The sequence below is a fragment of the Copadichromis virginalis genome, linkage group LG18 (genome assembly GCF_057382275.1).
Source record: "Copadichromis virginalis isolate Kocher_CV1m ecotype Utaka linkage group LG18, C_Virginalis_male_GT1.1, whole genome shotgun sequence".
In the NCBI taxonomy this organism is placed as follows: domain Eukaryota; kingdom Metazoa; phylum Chordata; class Actinopteri; order Cichliformes; family Cichlidae; genus Copadichromis; species Copadichromis virginalis.
The window spans coordinates 10,947,922-10,964,446 of record NC_140635.1 but is presented as its reverse complement, the minus strand read 5'-3'; the positions used below and the strand labels follow the sequence as shown (position 1 = coordinate 10,964,446).

The 16,525-nt window shown below is 40.1% G+C and overlaps 1 protein-coding gene across 1 annotated transcript in view; it reads right to left on the bottom strand.

The window, feature by feature from the left end:
- st6galnac3 (ST6 (alpha-N-acetyl-neuraminyl-2,3-beta-galactosyl-1,3)-N-acetylgalactosaminide alpha-2,6-sialyltransferase 3) overlaps window positions 1-16,525 on the bottom strand; it is a 110,115-nt gene that overhangs the window by 70,239 nt on the left and 23,351 nt on the right. The window contains exon 2 of the mRNA XM_085440025.1: window positions 7,160-7,339. Coding sequence (XP_085296151.1) covers window positions 7,160-7,339 — 180 coding nt within the window. The remainder of the gene's footprint in view (window positions 1-7,159; window positions 7,340-16,525) is intronic.

Sequence of the window (16,525 nt, the reverse complement as noted above, 5' to 3'; positions counted from 1 at the left end):
GGCCTCCACTTACTAAAGCATACCCAGTTTTATCATTTCATGGCTCACTCACACTACAGTGAAAGCAGGACCACAAACTCCTTGTGACAAAGGAAATTGGGTGGTCTTCCAGTGATTCAATTATATTTTTTCACATTCAATAACTGGTTGGAAGGAGTTGTGGTCACCAGCTAGTTGCCCAGAGTTTAAGCATGCCACACTCTTACCCCTTTTAATCAAGAGGCGACTGCACAGGTCACCCAGAGGGAGGCAACCTGTCTCCAATCAAAGACTTAACTATTTATAATAAATCACAGGCAGACTGGCAAAGGTTTCCAAACAGCAAATGTGCCAACACATTTGCTATCGGTCTATGCACAATTCGCCTGTGACATGTCTCTTTGCTTAAGGGGACTTGACTTAACTAGTTTCCAACTTGTTGCATTCTGGTTATATTCCTCTCTAACAGTAAGGCTGCCAAGTACCTGTCATTTTGCAGTCAAATCGTCATCCTGCACCAACTACATTACTATTTGTTGAGGAATTTCTGAATTTCTGCTTTAGATCTATGAGAGTCTGGTTGAATTCTGCATGTAAGTAGTTAATGTGAATTTCTGTGTACACAGATGGATAATAGATTTGCAATTTTAACCAATTAATCACAGTTAATTGCTGTGTTATCACAAACTGATAGCAGACTGCCTCCATCATATTGCTGTTTTATGGCCGTCTCAACAAAACAAAGGCACCCTGAAGACAGCAGCTGACAGCGAGTGATTACACACCAAGTCGCTGTCTATAAAGCAACTGTTTCAAGGGCAACAAAACACAACTTTGTTGCACATGGTTACAATAATTCTGATCATGCTCCAACACTGTTTTCAAAAAGTGCGACTGTGACATTATCCGACATGGAAACATATGAATCCTTGGATTTAATGCTTGAGAACATGAAAGAAAAACAAAGTGTCCCAAGGTCATAAACAAGTAAGCAATGGGGTGATTGTTTTTTCCCCACAAACTACCACGAAATCACACATCTTTCTCCAACCAGAGGAGTCGCCCCCTGCTGGATATTAGAAAAAATGTTGCTTGAAACCTGCATTGTCTTTTTACTTCAACACAGCTACAAGCACAACCTTGAGCTGCTAGCATGGCAGTGGACTTGCGTGCTGTAGTATTTTAAGCTTTAAACTTTTAGACCAGGAGTCACCAAACATCCCTCACTAGATTAAAGGCTTTGTTATACATGTTTAATTAATCCTATTAATCCTTGTCTAAACAACAAATGGTGCTAAATGAATGTTTACAGCACCATTACGCTGCTTCCCCTACCTATAGTGCTTTCTGGGTTGGGTAACTTACAAATTACTTTCAAATTAGAGGCTCAATATTTCTAAGTAGCAGCAGCTAACTTACACTCACTGGCCACTTTGTGAGGGTAACCTGTTCAACCGCTCAGTAGCATAAATATCTAATCAGCCGATCACATGGCAGCAACTTAATATATTTAGGCATGTAAACTAGGCCAAGGCAACCCACTGAAATTCAAAGTGAGTATTAGAATGGAAAAGAAAGGTGATTTAAATAACGTGGCACGGTTGTTGTAAGACTGGCTGATCTGAGTGATTCAGAAACTGCTGATCCAATGGGATTTTCCTGCACAACCATCTTTGGGGTTTACAGAGGGTTTACAAAAAAAACGAAATAGAAAATATCCAGCAGTTCTGTGGGTGAAAACGTCACCAGTTATGCAGAAGAGCATCTGGGAATGTACAACATATCAAACCTTGAAGCAGATTTGCTATAGAAGGTAAAGCTCAAATCATCTTAAACTGGCTCCTTGAACATGACAATGAGTTTGCTGTGCTCAAATGACCTCCACAGTCACCAGATGTAGTGAAACGGGAGCGTCCCATCACGCATGTGTGGTCAACATATCTACAGCTGTGTGATACTATCATGTCAATATGGACCAAAATCTCTCAGAAATGTTTCCAACACCTTGTTGAATTTATGCTACAATGAACTAAAGAAGTTCTGACTGCAAAAGGTTTGATCCAGTTGCAAAGTGATTGAAGAGTGTAAATGTCTTTCTGACATCTTATCTGACATTTAATCACAAATCCTATTTCATAACAAGGTAAACCTGGATACTACAAATAAATACAAAAAACATTTTATCATTATAAACTAATAAAAATAAGAAAAAAAGGCATTTTAACCAGATGTTTCCCAGACATTCTAATCTAAACACCAACACTAACTCTGAAACACATAATTCTTCACTAACACAGGTTTAATTGTTTGGCATTATTTGAGCAATCAAAGCACAATCAAAGCAGATGGTTTTGGATGTTATGTAACAGATGTTTATGAAGACAAGTTTTAATTGGTGCAAGCAATTTTATTTTATCTCTTGTCTGCAAGGAGCTGATAACAACTTAGAGAGGACTTACATACAATAATGCATATTTTATTAGCCGGTGCAACACGGGCCACAAACAAGAAGCTTTCTCATTAACGTCCATTAGTATCCACAAAGTGCTCCAAAACTCAGACCACTTTCGAAACACACACAGTGGAAAACGTTGTGAGAAAGGCCTGCATTTAAAATGCTCACGTCCAAATGAAAATATAGAGTTTCTCCCTCGCTCTGTGATGGACCAGACACATGGATGTAAAGTAGAAAAATGTTTTCTATTTCTCCCGAAAGCAGCGCAGGAACAATTTATCACAGCTGGAGACAGACTCAATCAAATGAATAAAATAAGGCAGGCCATACCCCTGCTACCGGGTTATGCATTATACATGTTTGCGAGAGGTTTATAACACTTCAAATGACACCTCACTGGGGATCATGTGAGATTGCCTTACTGTCCAGGTGAAATGCTACAGCTTCTAAAGGTGCTGCTGTGTACTTAACAGAGGCTGACAGCTCACACAGCAGGCCTTCATTCCCGACTTCATCACTTACGACACCTGGCGCGGGAGTATTGCCTTGACCAGACCTCCACAATTTCATCCATCCTTTGTCAGAAATTTCATAAGAGTGCAGAGCACTTTTGACACTCATTCTCAGGCCAATCACTGCCTTCCTGATTAGATATAGAGAACTCACTGGTGGGGGAATTTGAGCCAAAAGAGGCCTAATTCTGTAGAAGCTGCCAGTCTTTTTTACGATGATTTACATAAATCTCCATGGGGAGAGGGCAGTGATAGAAGGTAGAAGCCTGGGGATGCTAGTGTTAAGCAGTCTTGTCTGGAGGCAGAAGGAGGTGCAGACGTAGAGACTGGTGTAAAGTGTGATTGCCTCTGGGCCCATGTTGTGTGGATGAAACTCTCCAGAGGCAGAGGATGGCGCTCTGCATTAATCTGCGAGTATCATCCTGCTGAATATAAGACATCCACTTCACATGAATTGACTTCGAATTCTCATTTTCACCCAGAAATGTTACACACATTCATGCTTAGTAAAATGTACATTTTTTAAAACATTTTTTCACCATGACTACTCAATATCCAATAGCATAAGCACAATGGGCTGTGTTTAAACAGGCTGCCTTCCCAAACAATAAACACAGCTTGGTTTTTACATTTTGATGTGGTGGGAATTAAAAGGCTTTGATATTTCAATTTCCATAAATTGTGCAGGGAATATACAGCACAAAGCTGTTTGAAGGCAGAGGAATGGGATCACGGACACGGGTGTTTGGGATTAAAAATAAATAACACTCACAAGGGACATTAAAACGAGCATTTTCAGAGCCATCACAGAGAATCTGATATAATAAATTAAGAAAACTCTTAAGGGGGTGCTCTATTTTGAATAGACTACACCTTCATTGTGAAGGTGAATGCTTATAGAATATAAATGTACTGCAGGAGAAAGGGTTACTCAAGTATGAAGTATTATTATATTACAAATGTGTTGCATTATCAAATGTTTACAAAAAAACATAGTGGGGAAAATAAGTATTTGATGCCCTGCTGAATTTGCAAGTGTGATTGCTTACTAAGAAATTAAAAGTCACTAATTTTATGGTTGTTTCATTTTAATAGAGAGAGACAGAAACAGATTATATATTTGATTGCCTACAATCCCTGATTCCTGCACACACAGATGAGAGATTACAATCAGTCAGTTACTCCTGATCTCATCTTGTTTCATGTATAAAGCACACCTGACCACAGAATCCGTTTGTTTCATTCCAGTTCTTCCACCAGCATAGAGAAGACCAAAGAACTGTAAAGGTTAGAATAATTATTCAAAAAAGGAAGAAATATAAAAGAAACATCAGTTGCCCTCAGTCTAACACCATGTACCTCCATCCCTCAGCCAGAAGCTTCAAGTTGGGTCATAGATGGGTCTTCCAGTATGACAAATGACCCAAAACATACCGCTAAGGCAACAAAGGAGTGGCTAATGAAGAAGCACATCAAGGTCATGGAGTAGCATAGCCACTCTCCAAACCTCAATTCTACAGAAAATCAGTGGAGTTGGCTGAAGCTATGAGTTGGCAAGTGACAGCCAAGAAACCTAAAGGCTCTAAAGTGTTTCTGTAAAGAGGAGTGGGCCAAAAACTCCTGAGATCTGTTCAAATCTGATGACCAACTGCAAGAAATGAAATGAAAATTAAACTGCCATAAAAATTAGAGACACGTACACTTCTTAAGTGAGCAAATTCAGCTGGCATTTAGCTAATTATTTCCCCTAATGTATATCTATGTAAAATGTGAGATGCCTTTATCATAAGCAGCAGAAACATTTTCCTCTAAAATAAAATATATGTAAGAATATGTGAAAGATACTTTATTAATATTAGGAAGATTAAAGCCAAATATTGAAGAATTACACCTGCACCTCTGTCATTAATTTAAAAACATCTTTTAATCTGCTTATGCTCTCTTAATCTTCTTAGTTTGCCTTGATAGCTGAAATGACTTTTTTACCTTCGGTTTTGTTTGTTAGTTTTACTGAAATCCTGAATTCTGTTATTTACTGGGAACTAGAGCAGGGAGATATGACCAAAAATATTTATCATGATATACATTTGAAAATTTGCGATAACGATGATATAATTGACACTAGACAAAACACTTTACAACTCCACAACTTTATTAGTGCAAAAAACAAAAACCATCAATGTATTTTCACTTAAACAAGCAGCTGTTTTTTTATGTGCATTAAAGTTATATAAAAATTTAACAGTGCAAATGCAAATTCCTTGCTGACCAAAAGGCATTTCCGGTGGAAATTGGCCGACATATCCTCAGCATAACCGTGTATAATATCCACAAAACTTAAAGAGAGGTTATACACACACAATACGGTAATATTATGTTGAAGCACAGTATGTATCACTCCGCGAGGCTCCTGCCTACGACAGCCGTAATGCTCCGACAATCCATCAAGCGATGCGGGTTCATAGCTTAGCAAAGTCTGACGGGTGAAAGCTAAACCAGTTCCACACCACTGAAGTTGCAGCATTTTTACAAACCAGTTCTGGTTCATCCGTTTCATTCAACGATCTGCTTTCGCCCTTCTCATTCTCCGTCGCCGCCATACTTTTTCCGCCATGTGAGTATGAAAACAAAGGCACTGCGTTTAACCCATATTCTATCGCGATATTTCATTTTCTTATCTTTGCCCAATATTATACCGGTATTACCATGAACTGTATGATATGGCCCAGCCCTACTGGGAACTTCTTGGCTCTTTATCACATTTGAAGTTAACCCTTTGGCTTTTATTATGGTTTAAAAGTGTGTGTGTTTATGTGTGGGGTGTGGCCAATTTGATTGGCAAGGGGGCAGACACAAGTTGCTGGAGCCAATCACGTCAATCCAAGGCTTCACCTCTGCTAACTGAGGCCACTGAACTCCACTGTGTTGCAGTACTGGTGGTTTTTGAGGGCATTTAATGAAACTGACTGACACAATATTAAATCCCGCTGTGTGGTACAACAGTCTGCACTGATCAGTATTTTATCAGTTTGTTACTTAGCTTAATTAGTAAAATAATTCCCAACTCAAAGAGCTGGAAAGAAGTTCACACCCCAAAATCAGTGCTGCAGCACGCTGGATTGTTTTCACACATTTTGATGTGACGGTTGCTATAACATGAGGCTGAGCTAGCTAGACATAAAGAAATAAATATATTGGGGACTGTAGTTAGATAAAAGATAAATTAAAAAATAATAATAATTAAAAAGGGCAGCACGGTGGCACGGTGGTTAGCACTGTTGCCGCACAGCAAGAAGGTCCTGAGTTCAATTCCACCATCAGGCCGGGGTCTTTCTGTGTGGAGTTTGCATGTTCTCCCCGTGTTTGCGTGGGTTCTCTCCGGGTACTCCGGCTTCCTCCCAAAGTCCAAAGACATGCAGCTTGTGGGGATAGGTTAATTGGACAATCCAAATTGTCACTAGGTGTGAATGTGCGAATGAATGTGAGTGCAAATGGTTGTTTGTCCCTGTGTGGTGGCCCTGCGACAGACTGGCGACCTGTCCAGGGTGTACCCTGCCTCTCGCCCTATGACAGCTGGGATAGGCTCCAGCGCCCCCCGCGACCCTGAAAAGGATAAGCGGAAGCGAATGGATGGATGGATAATAATTAAAAAGACATAAAAAAGAAGTTTGAGTTCTTTAAGAAATGACGTCTTTGCCATCACAGTTGTTGTTGCAAGAGGGATCATTTTGTTCCAGAGAGTTTGAATCCTGGCGGGTCTATTGTTAATCTTTAGTGATTAAAAAATAAAATGATAAAAGATATATTTTACTTGAATCAAAATCTTTTGTTGTTTATTTTGCCTAAAGACAATCGAGTTCATTTCCCTTACTTTGACTTGATACATTTAGCTTAGTTTGCTGCACCTCGCCTGCAGATGCACCTGACCCTCAAAGTTTGAAATCCACTGAATTAGCATTTTTTTAAATTTCATATAGAAATCATCAGCATCTATTATCAGCATATGTTGATAATTTAACATTCATCGCATTTACATACAGTTTCGAAAACAATTGACAGTCTTCTGATTTTTTTTATGCGAATAATATGAAAAAACACATGAGAATAGAAGTGCAAATGTTATCTAGCATCTACAAATAAATGAACACTTAGTGAGATGTAACAGCTTAACCTATGTGTGTCTTCCCTGTAGTTCCAGGTGTTTGTTCCTCACCTCCTGTTTAGGAATGCTGACGTATCCCAGGTGGGGCTTGTAAGGCTTGTATGGCTGCTTGGAGAACAACGTCTCGCCAAATACAGGCTGAAAGAGGAAGGAGGGCTTCTCAGAATAGTTCACCACCACCACAAAGAGCGACACTGCCACAATCAGACTGGTCGCGATCAGGGACTTCCTCTGTGGAGGGAGAGAAAGCACATTCATGAGAAGCCTGACCAGTGCACAGAATAAAACCTGAATATATGTTAGAGCAAATCTAAATGTGGCCTTTCAGTATTTTCTGTGGTTTAACAGCTTGGGCTGAATGATAAGCAGAGAAGAAGATTTGCAGTTTCATCGTAAAACTGTAACTGTGAAAGTCAACTATTTGTTTTGAAAATAAAATAGCATGATAAAAACATATTTACACTAAAAAGATAATTGTGTGTTAGATTCCAGATGCCAACAGTGCACACAGTTGTGCATGAAACTTAGTGGGGAAAACAACACTTTAACATTTAATAACACTGAGCTCAAAGGAAAAGATCAGTGAACTCAATACATGTTGACGCTGCAAACCCCTAAACTAGATTTAATCTTATTCTTCAAAGATTTCAAAACAGAAAGTTAAAGCTTTAAGTTGATTATTTCACTTAACAAGACATCACAAGACATACAAACACAAATATATTGAGTACATTAGAATACAACATGATATACACAAATTTCTCTAACTGTAATTTTGTGTGGTGATTTATTTTCACTCCTGATAATCTCACAAGGTCAGGCTCTGCTGTTTGTTTGTTAGTTACTGAGCGTGTGCATTTTGCACAGCTAAATAGGTAAAATTGAAGGTGACAGTCATTTACCAGGATGATTGCTCGTGCACATCACCAGGAATTCATGGCATTTGAGCTTCATTTTTGTTAAATATGATGCCGCATTATAATGTCCTAATACCACCGCATACAGTTAGGTTCACGGATATTTAGCACTATGACCCAGCTTTTGTTATTTTGCCTTCGTATATGACAAAATGTAGCTTAAATGATAAAAAATTTAAAGTATTGCATCAACTGTTTTAGGAAATTCTCCATTTTTCATAGGCTGACATGATTTTAAATATGAGTGTTCACATCACCAAATACTGTTTCCTTCTTTGATATGCTCTGTTACACCCTTACTGCAGCCGCCTTCAGTTGGCGCTTGTTTGTGCAACTCTCTGCCTTCAGTTTTTTTGTATTTGATAACTAAAAAAACATGCTCCGCTAGGTTGAAATCATGTGACTGACTTAACCATTAAAAAAAATGTCCCATTTCTTTACCTTCAGAAACTCTGGGGTTGCTTTTGCAGTATGTTTGGGGTCATTATCCATTCGCACTGTACAGGACTGTCCGATCAGTTTTGTAGCATTTGGCTAACTCTGAGCAGAGAGTGGGTCCTGTACACTTCAGAATTCATCCTGCGGCTTCTATCAGCAGTCACATCAGTAATAAACACCAGTGGCCCAGTTCCACTGGCAGCCATGCATGCTCTTGCAATAACAATGCTTTCACCATGTTTGACAGATTTGTTGTGTTTCTTGGACCATGAGCTCTTCTTCACTCACCCTCCTTTCACTCTAGTTGCTTATACATATACACCATTTTGCATGTCATATTCTAACTCTAACCTGTGTGTTATTTGTCCCGTCTCTCTCCCCTCATACCCCACCGGTCACAACATAGCTGCACCTCCCTGAGCTTGGTTCTCCCGAAGGTCTCATCCTGTTAAAAGGGAATTTTTTGTCCCACTTTTGCCAATAGCTTGCTTGCAGGGGGTCATCTGATGGGACTTCTGTCTATTTTTGTAGGGTCTTTAACTTACAATATAAAGTGCCTTAATGCAATGTTAACTAAATTGCATCAAAGTCCTCTTCTTGGTTATATCTATGCAAAGAGGGATTTTTTTAAATAATTGGATGCTCTTTTAGATGTTTTGTGGCAAACTTGGCCTTCTTGTTCTTGTTCACACCTTTGTAGTTTCTCTATGTTCATGTCGATTTTAACAATGGTACATCTAATTCATTGAGAGTGTTCTTGACTTGGTTAGACGTTGTGAGGACGCACTAATTTTGTTAAACCTCTTGAATTAAAAGTGAAAGCCTGCAGATTAATGACATCTTGGTTGTCTGCTTAAAATGCAATTTTTAGTGTATACAAGAGGTAAATTGTGTTACTGTTCAGAACTTTATTTATGGGCCTAATTGTATTACATTAGGTTGGAGAAGGAAGACAACCTTGTGCATGAGGCTTATTCAGTCACAAGAACCTCTGTAATGGATTTTTTGACTATTTTGGGGAAATCTGAATGGGTCAGTCAGTGTTTTGAGTTCAAGGCAAGACTAGCTGCTTGTTGAATGTCCAATGACTCACTGAGTTGTCCTATTTGTGTAGAGTACAAAAAAACTCTATACAAGACCGTACCTCCTGTGTGCCCATGTCTTTTCTCCACTATATCAATTTTTTGTCATAATAAATTTATCTAGTTTTATACTCTTCATCTCTCCTGAAAGATTACTTCTGCAAGAAGAAAACCAGGCCCCACTGTATTTTCCACAACAACTCGCTAATAAATAATAGAGAATTGTATTTGCCTGGCTTGTAGTCATAATCATGAAACAGAGTAAACACGACCATCGGTTTTGATCAAAACTCAAAAAATGATTTGTTTTCATGATACTGTAAAAAGAGTTCACCACTGCTAGATACTGATGCATCTGCTAATACAGCTTAACTGTCTGAGTAAAACCTCCTACAGAACAAATGAGGATATAAGTGCATCTTTCTAGGGCCCACGGAGATATGAGCCCTCGTTCTGTGAGAGGATGTTTTCAAGTCAGAAACTTTATAAGGGAAGAAAATGAAAGTTAAATTCAATCATTATATTTTCAATTACAGACTTGTGAGTCACAATATCCTCTTCCTTTCACTTCAAATACATCGAATATGAAAAGATTCCTGTGAAGTCCTCCTCCTTCCTATGTAGTCAATTTGCAGAGATTAACCCTTAATCTCTGCTCACTGACACACGCAATTTCCCTCTTTCTAGTGTGACTGAGCCAACACACCTTGAAAAAGCTGAGCTGGCACAGGCAAAGTCGTAATCAATTCTGTAGGAGCGTCACAGCTCAGCTTGAGGTTACTCGACAGACGTTAGTGGCTCTCAGATGATGATTGTGTTCTACTTTTCATCTGGTTGCACTAATGCACTGACTGTGCATAAATGATATGAGCTTCTTTTCTGTTTCAATATTTTTACTAATGAAGCAACAGCTGGGGCTGCATTAATACAAACGGTGCACAACAGCCCCACGATCATATGGAGGTAAGAGGTATTACGGCCTGGCTGAAAGAGCTGAGTGATGAATAATGGATAAAAGATGGAGGACAAGGAAGGGTCTCACAGACAAGAAGATATTGGCAGGGCAGAGCTGGAGATCAATAGATACAAGAGAGAAAGAATCGGACTGTAGTGAAAGAAATCTGAGGCATGCTACAACAGCTCTCAGCCAGAGGGTGATGATAGACTGCAGCAGAGCCAGAGATGCTTTATTTTTTTTCTCTTTTATTCCAGGAAACTTTAATAATGTGCTGCCAATATAACACACAGCAGCAGGAAAGTCTGGGTTTTTAAGAAGGTGCTGTTTTGCAAATTCTTTGAATTTATCTGATGTTGGGGAGATTGAATGTGGCGCGTGGTAATGGTGAAGCCCCCACCGCCAGCCTGCCTGCACCACCACAAGCTCTGATCTCCAACATTAAACATCCCAAGGGAGACACCGGAGGCTGTGCTCTTCAGAGATGAGATCAAACATTTGGTGTGCGGTGGGAGTGGGGTTGAAAAAGACGGCGACCATTTGCTGCCCTGACAAGCCTATCACACTTTACCAGTTGCATGTTTGTTGCATCATACATCATTTCATGGCATTACAACCATCTTTGATCATAAACAGACTCTCAACTTTGATCTGGCATGAAAACAGCACAAAGGGGACCAATGAGAAATCCCTTTTCCACTCGATCAGTACTTTACAAAATAATATATAACACTTTCCTGAAAGAACAGTCAGTTATATGCCACCCCCCCCCAAAAAAAAAGAACAAAAAAGTGGCAGGTCGAGGTTTCTGAAAATGTGCTGTAATAGCCAGTCATCAAGAGTCCATAATGGAGCATGAAACCAATCCTTTATAAAGCAGGAGGGTTCATCATGAGGGGGAAAAAACAACCCTCGGCTCAGTCTGCAGAGCTGCAGCATCCATCTGTTCTCATGAGGACAGAAAATTTCCTTGTCTCCTTCAACCTCAATCTGGCCACAAATCACAGGGGAAATGATGTGTCAAAGACTGGAGGCGATTGGAGGGCTCCATGTGGGCGTTGTGGGGCACTGAACCTCCACTAGCTCGAGCGAAAGACTCACAACTTCTCTCCTCGTTTGCTCATCCATCAGGGTGATCACGAGTCAGCCTGTTGAGGCGTGTGACACAGAAATTGAAAGGCTCAGTATCAAAGGAGGAGTACAGTCGGGGAGTGGGACCATTAACACCATCATAGAGGCAGCAGAACAGCTATAAAGTTTCAACATTAGAGCTTTCGGTCAATGTTAAAACATTTCGCTTGAGCAATATGACTCCATATGCAGCTGCAACGACCTTGTTTGCCATCACGAGATCAGACAATGATGGCCATTAACGGCACAGGCACTTAACGGCTGTAGCCTGGGAACGTTTCATATAATGCGCGCCGTCTGAAGGCTCTGAGTTGTCTATTTTTAAAAGTGCTAAAACCTACTCTTAGGAGATATTGATCTCAGTTCACCGGCAGACTGTGTGGGATCACTGGGCTCTGGTACATGAGAGAGCCATAATTTCCCCCCAGTCCCTCCTGCAGGGAGCCTGTATGAGCAGATTGCACACAGGAAGCTAGCAAAAGGTTATTGATGGCCAGCTTGTCCATTTGTGGCAATGACCAAACTGACTTGTCAGTTGTGCAGAAATTGAGCAATAGCAAGCTATGTGTTGTTATAAAGTACATTCAATCAAATGTCTGTATTTCTGTTTTATGCTATTTATTTTTACATTTTTACAGCTTTAGCTTTAGAGATCACACAAACACATTTTTATTTGCTTATAGTACTTCATCTGTACCTATCAGAAAGCCGTTAAAGAGGCCAAGTCCTCCTACATATCAAACCTGGTTAGCAGTAGTGTCCATAAACCTCAGACTCTGTTTCGTGTTTTAAATTCCATTGTAAATCCTTACACATCCACCAGCCTCACACCTTCTGCCACCCTCTGTAATGACTTTCTAAAGTTCTTTGTAAACAAGATTTCCTCCCTGCAGTCTGTCATTCCATCTTCACCTTCCAATCCCTGTGTTTTGTCTTTGTGCCATTCTGCCTTTAATCAGTTCGAACCAATCTCTCTCTCTCAGCTGCATGAAATAGTCTGCAAGGTTAAGACTACCAACTGTTCCACCGATGCTATCCCCTCTCGGCTTCTGAAGCAGGTTCTGGACTCAGTCGGACCTTTCCTTCTGGTCCTGATCAATGCCTGCCTCAGTTCTGGTTGTTTTCCAACACCCTTCAAGCACGCTGTTGTTCAACCTCTCCTTAAAAAGCCTAATCTAGATCCATCCCTACTCTCTAACTATAGGCCCATTTCCAACCTCCCTTTTCTGTCTAAAGTACTGGAACGAGCCGCCCTCACGCAGCTCCAGCTATTTCTTGACAATAACAATCTCTATGAGAAGTTCCAGTCTGGTTTTAGAGCTCGGCATAGCACAGAAACCGCCCTTCTGAGAGTTTTTAATGATTTGCTTTTAACTGTTGACTCTGGTTGTGCTGCTGTCTTAGTAACCCTGGACCTGACAGCAGCCTTCGACACTGTTGATCACAACATACTGCTATCCCGCCTTCAACATTGTGTCGGTTTAAAGGGCACTGTCTTAAAGTTTTTCCAGTCCTATTTGAATAATAGGAGTTTTTCTGTTCACCTTGGTGAACTGTCATCTCCCAGAGCTCCTTTAACCTGTGGCGTACCTCAGGGGTCCATACTAGGCCCCCTGTTGTTTATTCTGTACTTGCTCCCTCTGGGCGATGTGCTCCGTAAACATAATGTGTCCTTCCACATCTTTGCCGATGATATTCAGATCTACCTCCCTCTGAGGTTGAACTGCAATGTTTCTTTGCAGCCGCTACTCTCCTGCTTGTCTGACATTAAGACTTGGATGACTCTTAACTTCTTACACCTTAATGAAAGCAAAACTGAAGTCATTGTGTTTGGGCTTCCTAAAGATCCCAACTTCTCTCTTGACTTTTTGGGACCCCTAACCTCCGATTGCACTTCTTCCATTAAGAGTCTTGGTGTTATTTTTGACAATGCTTTTAAACTTGATAAACAAATCAGCTCTGTAGTTAAGGGATCTTTTTATCATTTGCGGATTTTAGCCAAAGTCAAGTCTTACCTTTGCAGGAACGATCTAGAAAGAGTGGTCCATGCTTTTATTACTTCACGGCTAGACTACTGCAATTCCCTCTATGCTGGCCTAGATCGTTCCTGTCTACATCGCCTTCAACTGGTGCAGAACGCTGCCGCTCGCCTGTTGACCGGTTCAAAAAAAAGAGACCACATCACTCCGGTTCTCTGCTCTCTCCACTGGCTCCCAGTTGCCTTTAGGATTGATTTTAAAATCTTATTGCTGGCTTTTAAGGTTTTAAATGGCACTGCACCTTCTTACCTGTCAGAACTCCTTAGTACTTATCGCCCCAGGAGATCTTTGAGGTCAGCCGACCTGATGCTTTTAGATGTTCCCAGGTATAAATTAAAGACAAAGGGAGAGAGGGCGTTTGCTGTGGCTGCACCCAGACTGTGGAACAGTTTACCTCCTCACGTCAGACTCTCCAAAAGCCTAGAAACTTTTAAAACCGCTCTTAAAACTCACCTCTTTTCATTGGCTTTTAGAAAGGTTTAATTTATTTGTTTTATATATTTTTATTTTATTTTTATCAGCGAGGTGTTATTACGAAATTGTGTTCTATTGTATTTTTATCTGTATTTACTGTACAGCACTTTGGTCAGCCTTGGTTGTTTTTAAATGTGCTCTATAAATAAACTTGACTTGACTTGACTTGTAACAACACTACAGTAATACATGTAAAGCTTCATAATAAAGGCTCAAAAACCTCAGAAACATTTTTAGCTGATTAGTCAGTGTCACTGACTTCAAATGAAGTACTGTGCAACAGTTTTGAGGCATTTCTTATTTCTTTATGTTTTGCTAGTAAAATAGGAAGCACAGTAGGTGCAGCAATTTACTGAAATGTGTTCACACATACACGGAAATACAGTTCATAAGATAAAAACAGAGTTTGTACAATTCTGTAGGCGCTCACTGTTGTAGCTCTCAGGTACAACACAGGCTGCCGTGCCAAAGTGTCTACAGATACAACTTAAAACTGGTTCTTTACTAGGTTGTCTGTGTGTGTAGATACTATATTTGCTCATCCCTTGGGTTAGGAGTCTGTTTTTATGCTTGAATGATTTATTGGTCTGTGTCTTAACCACAAAAAAAACCCAGTCCTCTGAAAATGGTAAATTGGTCAGGTACAAAGACTGGACTAAAAATGAGTGATAAAGCAGACCATGTCCAAAGAACACCCACACCTGCTGAGGTGCTAGCCACGATGGTTGTGGTGGATTGGTTGGGAGCTCTGTTTGTAGTTTTAGTTTTTCCACTCAGGTTTTCACAGTCCTCAGTCTTATAGTAAGATAAGATATGACAAAGATTGCCATCCTTTCATTTTGACAAAGTAATTATTGTATTTGGGTTTATAATGCACGACCAAGGAGGTGATTTCAGAATTCCTGGAATAACACCACCCATCCCATCTGTAAACATTTAAAATTGTCTCACTCCTTCACTGAAGGCATTTTTACTTACAATGGAGTGTTATCACTTTTGTTTATGAAAAAGATCTGATACCTTCACTAAATATTACTAACTACGTAAATCACTAGGGCACTTTTCTTACTAATTAAACAACAAAAAAGGTATAATAAATCTGTAAACTGCAGAATAATCAACAAGTCGTGCGCAATTCACTTGTGTGATGAATAAAAATTCAAAGCAAATTAGCTGTTTATTTCCTCATGCATATATAGTGCATTCAAAATTTCACCTCCATCAGGCTCTATCTGAGCATGAAGAGAATACAATTTCCCACAAAGACTAATGCTCCAGCTCAGTAAACAACAGGGCCACACAGTAGTTCAATCCAAAAAGCTAATGGCAGTGGGTATTGGAATAATGAGAGGCTCAACCTGAAGAAAATGGCTCATGAAAAAACATATCTGGTAGCTATTTATGAGTGTCTCATGGGCAATGGGCAAAAAACAGAAAATTACATTTGCAATGCAAAAACGCTACCTTGCTGGCTCCTGATTCTCTCCACCACGGTCCAGCGAGCAGTTAAAATCCAATTTCAATTAAGGTGTTTGAGAAAATATTTGAGGAGCCTTACTCTCAGACTTCCTCTTCATAGTGCTAGTGTTTCTCTCCAAGGCAATAAGACAGAAATATAAACAAAGAACCACTCCTGAGATTAAAAGAGGGCCCAGGCACATTACTTCACTCGTGTCATATTTCCAGCAAAGGTCTCGCTTCAAAGCCATCCAAGTACAAGATAACAAACTATTCTTTTCCCGGCGGAGGAAGAGGCCGAGTCTTTGCTGCCAGTAACACGGTCACGCACAGGTTCCCCTTCAAATTTCACCCACGGGAGCCTAGACTGCCACAGGAACTGAGAAATGATGTTAATATAATTTGCAGCTGTATCTGCATTTAGATTAGGTTCATCACTGTCTTATCAAGTTAATTGAGGAGTTATTTCTACGTTTAAACTTAATCTGCTTCAGTAAAGTTTCATGAAGGCATCACGTGTGTCACACTCACAAGTTCATGCTCTCACTTCTGTCTTTGAAAGGAATGTGTGGAGCGGCTGTAGCGATCCATCTTGTCAAAATGGGATAAAAACATATAGAGGGTATTTTATTATTTTCTGTTAGAGTTTCACTTCTCCAGGCAGAGGGATAGTTCCAGTGTTAGCAGAACTACAGGCCTAAAGAGCCAACATAAATGTTATGACAAGAACCACTTCATGCTCAGCTGATATCTGTCGCATATGGTCCCTAATTACTGCCATTGGAATCACTCATTGTTATTCCCAGTATATCCTATGTTCCTTCTATTAATGCTGGAAGTGGGAAATGAACTCCCTGGTGCATGTCTCGCTCTCTCATGAGCAGTATCACATTTCCATTTTTGTCTTTGGGCTATGCAACAAG